Source organism: Puma concolor, chromosome A2 (genome assembly GCF_028749965.1).
Source record: "Puma concolor isolate L17-30 chromosome A2, mPumCon1.1.hap2, whole genome shotgun sequence".
Taxonomy (NCBI): Eukaryota; Metazoa; Chordata; class Mammalia; order Carnivora; family Felidae; genus Puma; species Puma concolor.
In genome coordinates, this window is record NC_141668.1 from 96,796,192 (window position 1) to 96,814,538 (window position 18,347).

The 18,347-nt window shown below is 39.1% G+C and overlaps 1 protein-coding gene across 4 annotated transcripts in view; it reads left to right on the plus strand.

Moving 5' to 3' along the window:
- The window catches only part of SUGCT (succinyl-CoA:glutarate-CoA transferase), a 781,793-nt gene that overhangs the window by 445,419 nt on the left and 318,027 nt on the right, over positions 1-18,347 (plus strand). Inside the window, exon 13 of one of the 4 annotated variants that reach the window (XM_086697016.1) lies at positions 5,096-5,622. The exons of the other annotated variants lie outside the window; for them this stretch is intronic. Within the exon in view, the coding sequence (XP_086553142.1) occupies positions 5,096-5,113 (18 nt within the window). The 3' untranslated portion in view covers positions 5,114-5,622. Of the gene's footprint in view, positions 1-5,095; positions 5,623-18,347 lie in introns of those variants that run through there. 4 annotated transcript variants of the gene reach the window in all.

Consider the following 18,347-nt stretch of genomic DNA (forward strand, 5'->3'; position numbering starts at 1 on the left):
CTTCCGCATCCTGTGACCGTATGGTGGGATCTTGAAACTGGGAGGGGAGAATTAAATATTAATAAATCTGTCTGAATTCGGCAGTCAGTATTCCCTTTCACTTGGGAAAAGCCTGGGAAAGTTGCAGACCCTTCGTCGTGGCAAGATGTCCAGCAGAGAAAGCAGCTGAAAGCTTCTTCTTCCCCATTTGCTCTCCACCGTTCCCATTCTGAGAGGACAAGTGGACCAAAGGGCCAGGTGCTGGAGGATGCAGAATGGAGGGAAGGCAAGCTTCATGGCCATCAGCAGTGGGTACCAGGCCGACACCATCAAAAACCAGGTCAGAGAAATCAGTCTCACTAACAGAGGATTCCCAGCAGACGGCACATTGCAGGACATCTCAGCGAAGCCAGGGAAAACCCAGGGGATACAGGAACCAGATGCTCCTCTCCACACAGACAACGCCACCTTGGGAAGAAGGATGAGGGAGGAAAAAATTTTCCTTTCAGTTGTCAAGTTAAAAGATTTTTTGTTTGTTTGTTGTGTCATCAGTAAGAATGAGACTTGGAAGGAAAACATTACCAGTGAAGGAAGGTAAAGTAGGTGAACTGTAGAACAGAAATTTCACCCCACAACACTGAGTATTAGTTAAGATCATCATTCTACATGAAAGGTTGAGTTTCCCAAGTTCTAGAAATGCCGGAGTATAAACACAGCTCATTCAGCCCCACAACGGACCACATGCCCCCAGAGTCCCACTGTCTGGAGATTTTTAACCTAATTGCTCACCTGACTCCAATTTCTCTGCTTTAAATTCTATCCCGCATGTTTCTGCCCACGTAATCATCTGCCTGCAGTCAGACCCTTTTGTCATGTAGTTCCTTAGCACAAGAACCCCAGCGATGTATGTGTTTATTTGGTATAAAGTACTGTGATTCACTCTTAGGGTTTATTTGTTTCTTGCTTTATTGCTATTTTTTTGTTCCTTTTGAATGGTTCTAATTATAACTTCTATCAAATTGGGAATAGTTCTGTAATTTTTAGCTACAGAAAATGACTATTTGAATTTAGTTTTCTTTCTCTGCCGTTACTGTTATTTGAAAGAGACTATGTACATTTTGGCACGAAGATATAATTGTTTTAATAAAGAATCATACAGGCCAATAGCAGGAAGTATATATAAGCCTTCAAATTCTACTGCTAAGCAGTTGAATTCAGTGACCACACTGAAACCTGAGAAAAGCATGCTTACAATTTAGCTTTGTGGTGTATTGAAGTCTTGTATGTCAGTTTTCCTATTTCATGGGATTTGTAAGCTGAAAGACCTTGATGCTAACTTAATACAAACAAGATAAAACATTCTTAAGAGAGTGTGCTGACCATATGTGGGATTCATTTGATGAGGATTTTCATTTTCTTTATAAAACATATCTCAGGAAGACCAGCAGTTATTGTTTAAATCACAAAAATGAAGTGATATCAGGGCACGCATAGGCTCCGTCATCTCTAAGGGTTTAAGTTTCAGATTGTGCTAACCTACTCCGAATCTACTAATATCACAAAAACCAAGCCCAATTCTTTTCTGTATGTCATATGTTCATTTAATCATCCATTGAGTCCCCCCACACCCCGCACTGTGGATTAGGCATGTGCTAGGTACAAAATTTGAGATGGAAGAGATGGAGGGCATAGTTTAGGAACTCGAGGGATGTAGAGTGTGGTCTGGGAGTTGGACCAATAGACAGGTAAATATTACATTTGTACAGGTTGATCGCGGGGCCTGGAGGATGAGCTCATTCAACTTGGAGATGGTCAGGAAAGGGTTTCTTGAGTGTTGATGTATTAATCTACACTATCCAAGTAAACAGATGAAGAAGGATTTTGAAACAAAGGGAAAGAATGAAGATGACATTTTAACTTATTTTTTTAATTATGCATTTTCATTTTTTTAAAGCTTATTGATTTATTTTTGAGAAAGACAGAGCATGAGCAGGGGAGGGACAGAGAGAGAGAGAGAGAGAAAGAGAGGGAGAGAGAGAGAGAGAGGAAATCCCAAGCAGGCTCTGCCCTGTCAGTGTAGAGCCCAATGTGGAGCTTGAACTCACAAACAGTGAGATCATGACCTGAGCTGAAACTGAGTCTGATGCGTCACTGACTGAGCCACCCGGGTGTCCAGAAGATGACATTTTTAGAGAAGCTTCAGGAGTTTGGTGTGACTAGAACACAAGATGCATGCTGACGAAGTATAGAGACACTTTAGTGTAAGGATTGAAAATTAGAGTGGAAGAAAGGTTATGAGCTGTCTAGTTTAAACCTCACAACAACTCTGTCTGGTGGGTGGTATTATGCCTGTTTTAATGATGAGGAAGCAGAGTTGGGGAACTTAGACATGCTTATGGCCACACAGTAAGCAGCAGAGATGGGGGGGGGGGGGGTCTTCTGACTACAAATTCAGTGATGCAGCCGAGGAGGTCACAGGATTTTTTTTTTTTTTTTTAGTCTCTTCGTGGCCTCTTCCCCCCCCCCCCCACGATATAATTATCCATAACATGTGAGAAAGAATTAAATTAGAATTGCTTTGTGGTTGTTTAGAAAATTAAACTAATCAAAAATGTAATAATAATAATAATAATAATAATAATAATGGTTCTTGCTCTTATTATAACAAGGAAGAAGTTCCCAGTCACCTCCACAGTGATGTGCTTACAGTTTGTACTGAGCATGTGAAATTTTAAAAATATGTTTCTGCCACATGTATGGGACAGTCTTTAGCTAGTCCTTCTGAATATCCTCCTTCTAAAAGCCTGAGAGATGAGATCAAACAGCCGAGGGAATGGGTCTAAGGAATGGGGCAGACTGGACGGGTGGTCTCATGTGGATTTTTATGAGGTTGTTTAAAATCTGTGCATGGTTTCTTCAGGAATAAGGATCCAACCAAAACGGTTTGATGTCTTCTAGTGACTTTACCACAGGAGAAACACTAGAAGAATTTATTTTAGAATTCTTACAACAATACAAAACAAGTCAAAACAAAACTAAACTATGTCTTATGATCCTTTGGGGACCACAAGAGGAAAATCATCTTGTTTGAAGAAAAATTGACTAACCTGGGGCCCATTTTCCTTAGGAGCGTTCCCATGTTAGGCTTTAGCCAGGGGTCTGTGTGTATATAATATGTCTGGAATGGAGGGAGGGAACCTATAGGACTCCTTATGTTCTTAAAGGGACCAAATCAGGAAAGATTAAGAAACATTTCGTGTAAGGGACGCCTGAGTGGCTCAGTCGGTTAAGCCTCCGACTTCAGCTCAGGTCATGATGTCGGTTTGTGAGCTTGAGCCCTGCGTCGGGCTCTGTGTTGACAGCTCAGAGCCTGGAGCCCACTTCAGATTCTGTGTGTGTCTGTCTCTCTCTGCCCCTCCCCCATTCACACTCTCTCTCTGTCTCTCTCTCTCTCAAAAATAAATAGACATTAAAAAATAGAAACATTTCAAGCGTGACACCCCAAACTGAGTGTGTGTGTGCGTGTGCGTGCACGTATGTGTGTGTGTGGTCTCAGATTACTTTTAATTTGTAGGATTGAATTCTCCAGATTTGATCCTAAGTAAGCATGCAAGAGGTTTTAGAAGACATTTCATGTTAACATTTGACAAAATAAGGTTGTTTTTTTTTTAATATTAAGAGAGGATTTTCATAAAGTAACATACTGATTCCGTTATCTCATCCAAACAATAGTATCAATATTGTTCCACAACAATAAAGCTTTTGGACCTATAAATAAATGTTACAATGTGAATTATAACAGTATTTTAATTATGATGGAACTAAATCAATATCACATCATCACTTCTCTCAGCTCATATGAATGAATAGAATAGCTATCTTTAAGTTCAGTTGAGTTGGTTAACAATTTCTGTGTTTTAAAATTTGTGACATGCTACTAAGTCTCTTGATAAACTGTCCCCTCAAACTCCAAAATTTTTTCAGATAATTCAGAATAGAATATGAGTTGCTATGTAATAACTATATATGTACAAGCTAAAGTAATATACTATGCAATAGCCATGAAATGCAGGGTGCATTACTATGAAGTTTGTATTAAATAAACAAAGAGCCTGGGGCGCCTGGGTGGCTCAGTCGGTTAAGCTTCCGACTTCAGCTCAGGTCACGATCTCATGGTCTGTGAGTTCGAGTCCCGCGTCAGGCTCTGGGCTGATGGCTCAGAGCCTGATTCTGTGTCTCCCTCTCTCTCTGCCCCTGCCCCATTCATGCTCTGTCTCTCTCTGTCTCAAAAATAAATAAACGGTAAAAAATAAATAAATAAATAAATAAATAAATAAATAAATAAATAAAGAGCCAGAATGTGTAAAGGTAATTCAACTGTAAAACATTTAATCTTATGTTATCAGTAAAATTAAAATCTGTGAATCATGTTTGTATCATCTACAGAGTTTTTGCAAATCTTCAATTGTTTCAGCGTTTATTTCTTTTAAAGGGTAGCTCTTTCATTTTGCTCAAATTATTGGCCTTGAAAGGTAAAATTTAAGTTGGAATAATATTGCATCCAATATAAGCAATACATATTTCAGAATAGTAATTAAATATCAGTATTTATCTTTTTTATGGGAGCTGTGGAGAAATACCTAAATCAAAAAACTATAATCTTGTCCTATCTAAGAAGATGGTTTTGTTGATTTTTACATGTTTGTAGAGAATACTTTTTATGTGCTTTCCACTCTTTTGCAAAATCCATTTTGAAATTTAGCTGAAGAATCACTTCTAATTTTGAAAGTAAGAAAATACGTGTAATTCTGTGTTTAACCTTTTTAGAAAGAAGTCTTTCTAAAGACTCAGCATATGATAAAGAAATTTTAAACCCAAAGTAAATTCAGATTTGTACAACACTATCACTAAATCCTTTGATTTATCAGCCACCTATTTGTTTGATTGAAAAATCATTTTCTACAACATCCGATGTTTTCATAGCTTTTGGAATGTTTCGATCACACCTAATAATGCACTAGGGTGCAAGTCCAGCACATTTCTAAGAATTATGTAGCTTCTTGCACATTATTAATCTCTACTTGTTGATATTTTGACAAATGGCCAATCTCTGCAGATGCACACAAGGAGCTGATAATATTGGGAACGCTTTCCAGTTCTTGCCGTCTCCTCTGAAACTTTACCACTTCTCAATCCAAAAGACATGTAAGACAGAGTAAATACACTTAAATTTTGCAGCAAAATGTGTATGTGTGTTAATGGCATGGTATTAGACCTGGTTTAAAGTTTTAGGAAAATAATTTTGAATTGGTGCAATTAAAAAAAAATTTAGTTGGATGATCCCACTATTCTCCAAGGTCTTTCCTTAGTATGGTTTCTGATGTCAATTGCCTGTATCTTATACAAATAGATTCTGTTTTTGGGGTGTACCTATTGTCACATCTGATATTGAATAGACTGAAGAACATTAAATCTCATTAATGGTATTCAGTAGGAATTTGATCTTTGTTATGCCAGTGATTTTATATGGAATTTGGGCAAATTTGTCAGAATCAAAAACTTATTTCTTAAGTTAAAACAATTTTATCTTCCATTCTGATTTTCAGTAATTTCCCAAAACCTTTAGTCACAGTTAAAAAATTATTGATGCCATCTTAATGGTAAACATGTTTTTAAGAAATAAGATGTTTTCAACCATAAGTTTCGCCTACTCTTTCTTTTTCTTAACATGTTTTTATAATTTGTGGGTGACAGTTGATCACAAAGGGATTCATTCCAAAACTGCGATGATTTTAAATATAATTATTTGAATGATTTGTGAATATTTTAAAATATTTTGTGAGCAACCGTTCTCTATAGATTAAATTTTTGATGTGAGAACAAATTTGTATACATTTAAATGTAATATTCTGATTATCACTTATCTAGATATTAAGATGCTTTAAAAAAGATTTTGTTTTAAAATTCTTATAATTTACTTATTTATTTTAAACAAATTTTTAAATCTTTGTTTATTTTGAAAGAGACAGAGCATGAGCAGGGGAGGGCAGAGAGAGAGGGAGACACAGAATTGGAAGCAGGCTCCAGGCTCTGAGCTGTCATCACAGAGCCCGATGCAGGGCTCAAACCCATGAGCCATGAGATCATGACCTGAGCAGAAGTCGGACGCTCAACTGACTAAGCCACCCCGGCACCCCCAAATTTTTATGATTTAGAAATAATTTTGTGCATACAGTATTACTTATATTTATGACTCTCACACTGTATATGGAATCCAGGTTTACAATAGCACTGTTATCTACGAATACATTGATAGCAGATCTACACTAACAAAATACTCAGTTATGTTATCCTTTTGCCGTTAGCACTATGGCTTGACTTCCCCATTTTAGGGAAACATTATAACACAGAGTTTTATTTTAATATTATTGCCAAGTAACTAAAGTTCATAGGAACCCCACATCAGTGACCAAATAGTTTGCAAAGTTGTACAAGTGCTTGACAGGTGTTGTTTATTCAGAAAGATTTCTGTGGAATGGGAGAGGCAGGGCGCTCCTAGCATTGGGGTTTAGGTATTCATGGGAGTGAGTGAACCCATTGGATCAATCTTTCCAGGAGCTTGGCTGTGAATGGAAGGTCAGAGGGATGATTAAAAGGAGATGTTATAAGAGACTCTTAAAAACTGAGAACAGGGGCGCCTGGGTGGCGCAGTCGGTTAAGCGTCCGACTTTAGCCAGGTCACGATCTCGCGGTCCGTGAGTTCGAGCCCCGCGTCGGGCTCTGGGCTGATGGCTCAGAGCCTGGAGCCTGTTTCCGATTCTGTGTCTCCCTCTCTCTCTGCCCCTCCCCCGTTCATGCTCTGTCTCTCTCTGTCCCAAAAAAAATAAATAAACGTTGAAAAAAAAAACAAAACTGAGAACAAACTGAGGGTTGATGGGGGGTGGGAGGGAGGGTAGGTGATGGGCATTGAAGAGGGCATCTTTTGGGATGAGCACTGGGTGTTGTATGGAAACCAATTTGACAATAAATTTCATATATTAAAAAAATAGGGGCGCCTAGGTGGCGCAGTCGGTTAAGCGTCCGACTTCAGCCAGGTCACGATCTCGCGCTCCGTGAGTTCGAGCCCCGCGTCGGGCTCTGGGCTGATGGCTCGGAGCCTGGAGCCTGTTTCCGATTCTGTGTCTCCCTCTCTCTCTGCCCCTCCCCCGTTCATGCTCTGTCTCTCTCTGTCCCAAAAATAAATAAAACGTTGAAAAAAAAATAATAATTTCTGGAAGGATTAAAAAAAAAAAAGGAGATGTTAGATCAAGGATGGGGGAGACTTGCACACTTCAGAGAAGGCACTGACAGCCGAGAGGAAGAGGTTGCATATTCTGGAGAAAGAAGGAGCATGGCAAGTGGAATAAGGTGGTGACCTGGGGCGCCTGGGTGGCTCAGTCGGTTAAGCGGCCGACTTCGGCTCAGGTCATGATCTCACGGTCCGTGAGTTCGAGCCCCGCGTCAGGCTCTGTGCTGACAGCTCGGAGCCTTTAGCCTGTTTCGGATTCTGTGTCTCCCTCTCTCTGACCCTCCCCCGTTCATGCTCTGTCTCTCTCTGGCTCAAAAATAAATAAACGTTAAAAAAAATTAAAAAAAAAAAAAAAAGATGGTGACCATGCAGGGTATGGGAAGGGAGAAGAAAGAGAACCAAGGAGAAGGCACTTTATGCCCTGAGATTGGCAGAAAGAAAGGGGAGATGGGTGGTGTGAAGGTGAAAAGATACGCAGAAAGAGTTCATGCTTTGTTCATTTGCTCAAAATGAGGTTGGGGGCAAAATGATTAGTTAATGGGAAGAGGAGAAGGCAAGGCAATTGTGACGAACGTGAGAATGGAAAATTTTGGTTGGCTATTCTCAGACTTGGAGGTGAGCTAGCCAGCTAGGGCCAGGCAAATATCCGTGTCGTGCTGAGACCCATTAACTTAATAAGCACTTCCTGAAGGCTTGCCACATGCTAAGTACTTGGTTAGGCTCTGGGGATACAGAGATGAAAGACCTGGTCCTGGTCCCCAAGGAGTCTGCGGATGCGTAAGTCACTAGTTACCATGCGGGTGCTGCCGTGGGAGCTGAGAGAGGGATGTGTTTCTCAGCCTGGGGAGAAGAGAGAAGCTGGAAAATTTTCTTCTAAAGGAGAGCTTCTTAGACTCTTTTAATGTGCCTGGTTAGCTTTACTTTATGCATTTCAAAGAAGATTATCTAGTTTTCAAGGAAATTAGCAGCAGAAAATTCTAAGGTTTCAGTTATGCTCTAAGTGACATCTGACAGAACAATAGGAAATAAGCTACCAAGCCTAAAAAAAAAAAAAAATGAGTACCAACATCTTAGACTCTTTAATTGGTTAGTGACCAAAATCTAATTCAAAATGGATTAAAGAGAAAGGAATGAAATTAGAGATTCACATCATTGTCAAAGTCTGGGAGGCATTCTTGGTCTCAGGAATGGCTGCATTTAGGAGTTCAAATAATATCATCAGGTCTTGGTCTTTCTACATTTTTTGAGAAATGAGCCTCTTCTTTACTTCTTTCTGGCAGTTTCATACCATAGCACCTTTAAGCCTGTGTTTTCTCTTTGGGAAGTAAAATTGTACCTTTTGCCAGAGCAGCGTGGCGGACCTTGGAGCCCCCGGTTCAAGAAAGCTACATTCCCTATAAATGTGGGTCACTGAATCTGATGGGAAACTTTTGCCATTTAAAAAAAAAGGTTTTGAAGCTATTATTCATATTTTTGTTAAAGTTTGGGGTAAAACTATAAAATCCACAATTAAAGCTTATCATGATCCCCCCCCCCCACCGTGGTTTAGTAGTTTTTAGGCTTCATTGATTAATCCTAAAAGCTTCATCTTTATTAACAGAAGTAGCCACTAATAACTTCAGTATAATTCTGGATACATCCCATGTGCAACTCTGGTGTTTGGAGGGAGTAATTTAAACAGTAGAAAACAGACATCCATTAGAATCTTAGATGTAGATGTAGACTAAATTCTATGTGCTTGTTTGAGAAATAATTTTTGTGGTTCTACAGCTCTGACTAAACCATTATAAAACGTTTACTGTGGGGTCCCCCTAACATTCAGATGTATTGGCCTCTTGTCAGTGATCTTAACGATTTTGAACTTAATATAACCCAAATGACTATTAAGTACTTTTCCTAATAATGTTTAATACAGATAAGAAACTATCAGTGGTGAACATTTAAGAATTTTGGAGATTAAAAAGAAAGAGTCAAGGGGTGTCTGGGTGGCTCAGTTGGTTAAGTATCTGACTCAATTTTGTCTCAAGTCTTGATCCCAGGACTATGAGATCGAGTCCCTTGTCCGGCTCTGCTCTGGGCATGGAGCCTGCTTAAGATTCTCCTTCTCCCTCTCCTTCTGCCCCTCCCTCACTTGCACATGCTCTCTCTCTGTCTCTCAAAAAAAAAAAAAAAAAAAAAAAAAAAAGAGAGAGAAAGAAAGAAAAAAAGAAAAGAAAAAAAAAAGAAACAGCCAAAACACAGTAGCATGTCTAGTTTTAGACTGACTACATTCTGAGCAAGGGAATTTCTATTTGGGGAAGTTTAGAAAATAATGTATACATGTTTTATATAATTAATAATTATGAATCATTTTAGTGTGCTCTGTTACATCTATTGGAATTTCTGTACTCCTTTTTTGTTGTTAGAATAAAAATCAAGGATATCTACAAAACACTGTTTCCTTTACCTAATGAACTTTAACCCTTCTATAGCCTCAATGACATTCATCTGTAGGTGATCAACTTAATTCTATTATTGATGTCGTTGTCATAATAAATCAAGTAAGAGAATGTGTCTGTAGTGAAGCACAATGTATTGTGTTTTGGTAGTTCAGTTTTATTACTGTGATTAATGACAATAATGACTATTATTATTGTTGTATCATCTAGCCTTGGTATTTTTTGATGTAAGAAATCATTACCACCTATTCATCCACTTAGGATTAGTAATTTTTAATGCTTAGACTTTGGTACTCTGTTTGAAAGCAACTGGAAGGATGCAAATGTTAGGATTATTACTGATTACCAAATAAATGTCCTGGAGATATTAATGATATAAAAAGTTTAAAGTTTGTGCACAGCCTGCAGTAGGAAATGAAGGCTTATGACATGATCTCTGCAGTCAAAATAATCCTCTCTCCTCCTCCCTAAAATATACTCAACCAGATAAGATTATAGTTTTGCTCACTAAGTTGTTTTTTTTTTTTTTTTTTTTTTTTTTAATTAGAGCTGGTCGTTTTGCCTCTAAGTTTCCAGTCAGAGGTTAAAACTGTGTAAAACAAAATAAACACCTTTGTTATATAAGCACTGCATGTAGATAGGCCATGTCCTTTCGAATATTAAAGGCATAGAATATAGAAGCTAGTAATCTGGGTAAATTTTTTAAGAAATGATTCTCAACAACACAAACGACAAAGTTGAAGGCTCAGTATTGACGATACAAAGGAATGATAAGAAACAAGTACAGAAATTTCACCAGAGAGATTTTCTTTTTAAAAAAATTGTTTAATGTTTATTTATTTTTGAGAGAGAGATGGAGTGTGAGTGTTGGAGGGACAGAGAGAGAGGGAGACACAGAATCCAAAGCAGGCTCCAGGCTCTGAGCTGTCAGCACAGAGCCCAACATGGTGCTTGAAGTCACGAACCACCAGATCACAACCTGAGCCAAGTCGGATGCTTAACCGACTGAGCCACCCAGGTACCCCTCACCAGATATATTTTCTTGAGGAAACGCTGAACACAGAAGACCCCTGAACTTGTACAGTGGGTGTGCAGATGAAGAATACTGAATGAGATGCTCTGGGACTGTCCAGGGTCAGAAGGAAGACACACAGGTGAAAGGTAGCTCTCCTTTAAAAGACTCTATGAAGCTCCAAACTCACCCCTCCCTCATCATTGAGATTGTTCTGGGTCTTTATTTAACTTTCTTACTCAAGAAGGTAAAAGAGCAAGTAGGAAAATCTGGGCAAAAAAAAAGTATATATATATATATATATATATATATATATATATATATATATAATAAAATCTATCTGGGAAGAGTTGAGAACACAAAATACAAAATGCTGTGCACTCCAGCACATTCAGAAGTGACCCCACATTTTTTTTCCGAGAGTTCTATCAGCCAGCAAAAAGAAGGAAACTGGATCCCTTACAAGCCTCACGGTTTTCGTAAAATTAAAATAAACCGTTGTTCTGGAGAAGCAAACTCCTTTACTGACTCTATAAATAGATATTTTTCTTGTTAGTCCTTATAGAGTTAGGGAAAGGGTGATTCCTTTCCTTTTGTCTCAAATGTTAGGCAGAATCTTCTCATTCACAAAGTACGAAGTAGAAGTTGAACACCTCTCAATAAGGTAAATGGAAAAAAAATTGCCAACATTATTTCATCCCTAGAAAAATGCTCCTGACATTTTCAATCATAGGACATGGTATTGTTTTAGCACTAACTAAATGCCAGTAATAACCAAGGTGCCTGTCAGACTTTGGAAATCAATGATTTTAACATATTTTATGCTACTTTGCAGGTTGCAAAGTGCTTTCACATTCATTGTTACATCCAATTTTTACAGTGTCTCTGTGGTGTAGATAATATTATCTCTGTTGACAGTGTGGTAGGTACTGGTTTGAGGTCAAGGGACTCACTTGCTTGAATTTCCACATCCAGGAAGTAGTATAATTGGGGCTCAAACTGGAATCAAATCTTCCTTTCTTAAAATAGTATATTTTCCCCACTACAGCAAATGCAATTCAATTTTGCAGGGGAAACCTCCCACTGAATCACGTATCATAGGTATAGACATTTCTTTCCAATACTTATTTCAGATATTAGCAGCATACCTTCATCTGTTGCTTTAATCTTCATAATGTGGAATAAGTTGAAGAAATACCAGGCATAATAAAATAGCCACCATTTGTCAAGCACTACACCATGATTTCATTTGGTATTAAAACAACCCTTTAAAGCCAGTGTCATGGCCCACATTTTGCAGATGACAAAATTGATGTCAGAAGAAGGAAAAAAAAGGACGTAACTGGTGTGTGGCAGTGAAAATTCTAACCAGGTCTGTTTGACTCCAAAGACCTTGTTTTGATCACCATAATGTGTGGCTTGGCAGCTTTCGTGATCTACGTCCAACAAGCGTTCACGATGGAAGCGAGAGACCACTGTTGCTCTGTCCTTACCAGGGAAGTCATAGAAAGTATAGCTGTCTGCACTGGACATTTGGTAAATGCCTACTTACTCTCTAGGACATACTGATGTTGGCGAACGGGGCATTTTCTTAACCAATCGTTGCTCCTGTGTTTAAGAGCAGGTCTTTGGGAGTTAGCAGGATGAAGCTGCCAGTCTAATTTCCATTAGGTCCTCAAAGTGAATAGTGAAGAGAATATACTTGCACATCTGATTAGTATGTATCTCAGTAGAATCTCCACTTTAGAATTCCTCACCTTCTTCTTACCCGTCCCTATGGGTGCTGCCATGTTCATTTCAGCTGGCCAAGGGAAATCATGGTTTTAGCAAGAAGAGGGTGAACCATAGCCAACTTATTTTAGAATTCAAAGCACTCGTTTTTCTTTGTAACTTTTCCCATCCACTCATAGTTCCGTGCTTGCAGTGTGTTTTTGTGTACGTATATTTTATGTCTCTCCTCAGGTGCTGTGGTAGGCACTGTAGGGAGTGCAAAAATGAGCAAAAAACAAAACAAACCACCTTAGAGGAATTTATGATCTTGCAGAAGGTAAAGAGAAAAAAAGCAAGTATTTTATTTAAAAATTCTCCAGGCTATGTAAGCTAAATGTCTAAGAAAAAAATAGAACCATAAAGAATAAATGTATTAGTAAGCAGAAATATGCCAATGTAAATAGTGATGTCTATTTGCACTGAATAAAGTAACAAGAATTAGAAGTCTGGATAGAGCCAGAAGTTGGCAGAGATGTGGGGATATAGAGGCCAACACGCACCTTTGTGAGAGTGCACGCCAGTGCAGACCTTCTGAGGACAGTGTAGCATTACTTAGTCAATAGGCCTACCTCTTCCTGTGATACTGCATTTGTTCTGTTCAGTATATATCTCAATAAAATTCCCAAACAGGGCCATAAGGGGCCGTGTATGAACATACTCATTTCTGGCAGCCAGGAGTATATTGTCAAAAGTGTAGGTGAGGGGTTCCTGGGTGGCTCAGTCGGTTGAACATCTGACTTTGGCTCAGGTCATGATCTCGTGTTATCGATTGAAGCTGCACATGAGGCTCTGTGCTGACAGCTCAGAGCCTGTAGCCTGCTTTGTATTCTGTGTCTCCCTCTCTCTCTGCCCCTGCCCTGCTCATTTCCTGTCTCTCTCCGTCTCTCAAAAAACAAAAACAAAAACAAAAACCGTTAAAAAAATTGTAGGTGAAGTGTGGGCAATGCAAATCATAGAGTATTACGCAGCAGTTAGAAATACCAGAAGCCACATGGAAGGGTCACAAAACAGCATGGAACAATAAAAGAAGCAGAGTAAAATTTATCATGGTATCTATTTAAATAAATTAGCATGCTTGCATAAAAATAGTGTATATTTCCCAAGAACACTTAATGAAAAGATACATATTTATGGGTTTTTGTGGGAAGAAGAGAATTGAAATGGGGATTGGGAATAAAAGGGAAAATAAATATAACACAGGGACTATCCATTGACCAATCTTTTTTTTTTTTTTAGTTTATTTATTTATTTTGAGAGAGAGCGTGAGTGAGCTGGGGAGGACAGAGAGAGAGAGAGAGGAAAAGAAAATTCCAAGCAGACTGTCAGCACAGAGCCTGACGAACTCATGAACCGTGAGATCATGACCTGAGCCAAAACTAAGAGTCAGATGCTTAACTGAGCCACCCAGATGCCCCTATCCATTAACCAATCTTTGTGACATGACATTAAATGAGGAGCATGTTGAATTCAATGCTCTACAACAAGCAAAACAAAAATCATGGAGATTCAAGGTGGTAAGAGTTACAACCTGATGAGTTCAGGAAATAACTTCATAGAAAAGTGGCACTTGACATATGTCTCTAAGGATGGGTAAAATCTGAACAGAGGTTAGAGAAGACGGGAAGCCAGTACAGGGAGTAGATATTGGGGTATATGAAAAGGGCCTTCCAGGGAAAGCAGGGCCAGCAAATGCTTGGCAATACAGTGACAAGGGGCAAGGGTTCAGTGAGGAGAGAAGGGCTCACTTTGGCTGATGCATAGAGTACAGGTGCGGCACTGTAGTAACAGCTAAGTGTCAGGCTCTAAGCTGAGTCTTTTATGCACCTTATCTACTGAATCCTCACAATGGCCAGATGATACAGATATTCTACTCTTAATCATCATCAATCATCATCATTCACTTTACAGATGGGGAAGTGTGTTGAAGAGGTAAGTAACTTTCTAGCTGCACATCCTGTAATTGCTAGATACATGACGAAAAGCCAGGTATCTTTGGTTTCAGAGCCTGTGCCCTTAACCCCCATGCTCGCCTCCCTTTCAAGGCCATGCTCTCTATTCCTCTGTCAGCGTAGATGTAGAAGGGCCTGGTAGTGAAGGGGTTAAAGTAGTCAGAACTCAGCCCTATGCTGTGTATGGCTTTAATTATCCCTTACTACTGATTAGTTTGATAGCAAAAGGATATTTGAGAAGGAAGCTGCCCATGTTATAAAGTTCTGCCTATATTATAAAGGCCTTTCTGCTCATGTGTCTCTCATTGAAATGATGGAGGGGCTGTGCCAACATCAAGCTAAATAAGGAGAAAACATTTATAAGCACCCTTTTAACCCTGTTGAAGCTATGTGTTCTGAAATCCCTTCAAGTAACAAATGGGTAAGAACAAAAGGGGCAAAACTAGCTTTTTAACTGTGGAGACTGAGGTCGAAGCTTTAGCTGGGCCCTGTTTATCATGCTGCCTTGATTAAACCCTAAGCTTCTATGCCATAAAGATGAGAGGAATGACCACATCTATAAGATAGGGTTTTGAATCTCAGCATACTCAACTGGAACATATCAGGACATATCACTCTGGTCGATGTAGGAGTAGAGTTTGGTTTGTTGGAAATGAATAGCCAGGTGAACACTAAGGCCAAGTACTATGACAGTTTCCATGTTTTGGGAAGTGGCATTTGCAAACAGAGAAACGGTTGCGTATAGACGCACACAAATGGAAAACAAAGGCCAGAGTGTTGAGAAAGGGCTTTTAGTGATAGACTCAAGTGAAATGAAGTTTTGACAGGTCTGTTTTTTATTTATGCCTTCCTCTTTCTTGCATCTCCACCCATTTCTCAAATTCTCTCTTTGCTATTTACACATCAGAACATCTGGGATTGGGCTTCCAGCACCTGCTATAGGGAGCAGAGATCTTCCTGCTGAAAATATACTTTTCAATGGCAAAATTTAAATTAGTATGCCTTACTTAGTTCAAAAAGAGTATGTTTCAAAATCTGGCTCTAAGCAAATACGCAGCTTAAGAAACAATCGAGAGCAACAAAATAATTTTAACAAAAGAAATACCCAAACCTGAAGATCTTGATAAAAGAATAAAACAAATGAAGGATTCAACACACAGACTGAAAACAGACTCTTCATAGTTTAGACCTGGAAGGCTCTACAGTACATCTGGTTAACATCTTGCAAGCTGAAGAACCCTGCCTTGAAAAACCTTCTGTACCAATGACACACAGAATGAAAGGTTATGTTATGACTTTCAGATGGAAACCTGCAAAAGTATATCCACTGGACTGGACCGTTAACTCTTACTACTTCTGATTCCAACTGTTAAAGAGATTTTTCATGTGTGAATTATAATGAACTTTTTCAGTTTATATCAGAAACACCAGAAAGAATTTTTACTTGGAGTGAGTGAACATGCTGTGGACAGAATAGAATGTCTCAGTTGTGATGTCCAAATGGAACTAAAATCCCCCCAGTAGGGATTTTGTAGAGTGCATTTTAATAATAAGCATACATGTCTGTATATTGGGTTGGGAACAAAAACGCCGTATTTGAAATACAAGCGTGTTACAAAACCTCTGTAACTGGTAACATTCACTGAAAGTTTTGTTGAGATAAAGGAGTCTATTTGCTTCCAAGTATGGGTACAGAAAAATGCCTTTATATGGATGTGGCAAAAGTCATACGTGCTAAGGAGGTGCTGTAATTTGTAATATAGTAGAAAAATTAGAAGAATCCTTTTTTGAGATCCGTTCACTACCAGAATTGTATTGTCTTTGTCTACAATTTACTTGACTCTGGGGAGGGAGGTAAAAATGAAGAAGGGCAGTTTCTCTAAACACCGGATTGTCCTGTGCTTAACGTGGTTGTGCATTTTCTTGATCTGTAGGAAGGAGGTACTTCCTTCTTCCCTAACCACCCAGGAGGCTCGCTGCCAGCCTCTTGCCTCCATGCCCCCAGCATCCAGCAGACACTTCTCAGAAATGCCGTTTGAAGTTCTCTGTGCAGCAAGTGGGTGTGTGAGCGAAGGAGAGGTATCATTTCCTTCAGACACATACACCCCCCTGCCCCACCCAGACGAAGGGAGAATCGGCTATGCAGCAGGCTTGCTACAAGGGATTTTTCCATGTGTGTTTTATTATGCTGGAGAGGACTGTGGTGACAAGCAACACATGAAATTGCTATCTGTCTTTTCTGAAATTTTACATTCTCTTCTCTTTGTAGGGAAAGTGATGTAATACTCTATTGCTTGTGTAAACAGTATCATTCAATTAGAGGGTGTCTGCTTTCCCTTGCATACCGTGAAAGCTGCATTCTCCTCGCTCAGATGCCATCATGGACTTGGTTGTGTAGTGGTGACCTGTGCTCTTGGGGACAGTGAGCTGCATATAGTGACACTGTTAGTAGCCAGAAGTTTTCACTGGGGAAATAAGTTTAGTATACTGTTATTAATTTGGTTTAGAAAAGAGTTGCAGAAGTACTCAGATGAATAAGACGTAGCAAGAACACATGGTCTTCGTTATTCAATAACTATTCCTCTGCAAAGGAAACATGGTCTATTTCCCATTTGAGAAGGAGCTTACAACAAACTAGTAAATATGGAAAAAGGGCTACACATGTACTATAATTTTATTGAGGAGTTGTCCTCGTGCACTTATGTAGCCCTCCCCCACCCCAACAAACTCACAAAACATGTCCACGTCGATGTATTCCCAGCTGGTATTAGCATAATCATTACCACATTATAAACAAGCCTGTGGAAAAATAGCCTGCGAGATTTAGATGGCTTGTTGTATAAATGAAGGCAGGTGGGGATAGACAACCAGATATTTTGGGAACAAATTCTTCCCCCCCCCCCCTTTAGAAATAATAGGTGAGATCTGCCAAATCTCAGTTGATAGCATGGACTGAAGAGGTAAGAGTTGAAAGGCATTATGACACGTTCAGTATGCCTAGATAGAAGTCTGCAAAAGGCTTACCGTGGAGCCCCTCCACTGGAAGAAGTTCTCATTTGATGATGGGAATGTTGAGCCTCCCTTTTTTCTTTCCTATTGGAGCACAAGTGGAGTACTTTTCCTCTGATTTCATATAGTTCCTGTTGGTCAAAGTATCTGGCCCTTCCTTTCTTCCTTCCTTCCTTCCTTCCTTCCTTCCTTCCTTCCTTCCTTCCTTCCTTCCTTCCTTCTTCTTTCTTTCTTTCTTTCTTTCTTTCTTTCTTTCTTTCTTTCTTTCTTTCTTTCTTTCTTTCTTTCTTTCTTTCTTTCTTTCTTTCTTTCTTTCTTTCTTTCTTTCTTTCTCCCTATTGTACTTTTTTCAAGAGTTGACCAGATGAGAAATCTGGACTTAATAGCTACTTCCAAGTTTACTGCCAAGACCAGAAATAAAATATGATGTAGAATATTGCGTTACCTGAAAGCTTCAGGACGCTAAATGCTGTTAGATCCAGGTTTAATTGTAAAAAGAGTCCAAGACAGAGGAAGGAAACGAATTTTATGAAAGTAAAAGCTGGTCCGGTGTGTCCAGGTTCTAAGAGATCAGACAACAGGCTGAAGAGATTTAGCATATTTAGAGATTTAGATTTAGCATTTTCTTCTTTCTTTTTTTCTATTGATTTGTACAGGCATGCAGAGAATAACTAAGTATGCTAGCCACAGAAAAATCATGGTGTATTCTTTCAAATTTGTGATTCGAGCAATACCCAGAGAACCATACAATTAGGGTAAAGATGGCATTGGTGAGTGTGGGTGAGGCAATATATTCCCTGTGGGCTTATTACATCTTCTGTGGCCTGGTGATTTGTTTGTAAGTTGCTTTAATTTGATGAGATGGATTTAACCACATGCACCTATAAAATCAGAATGATATA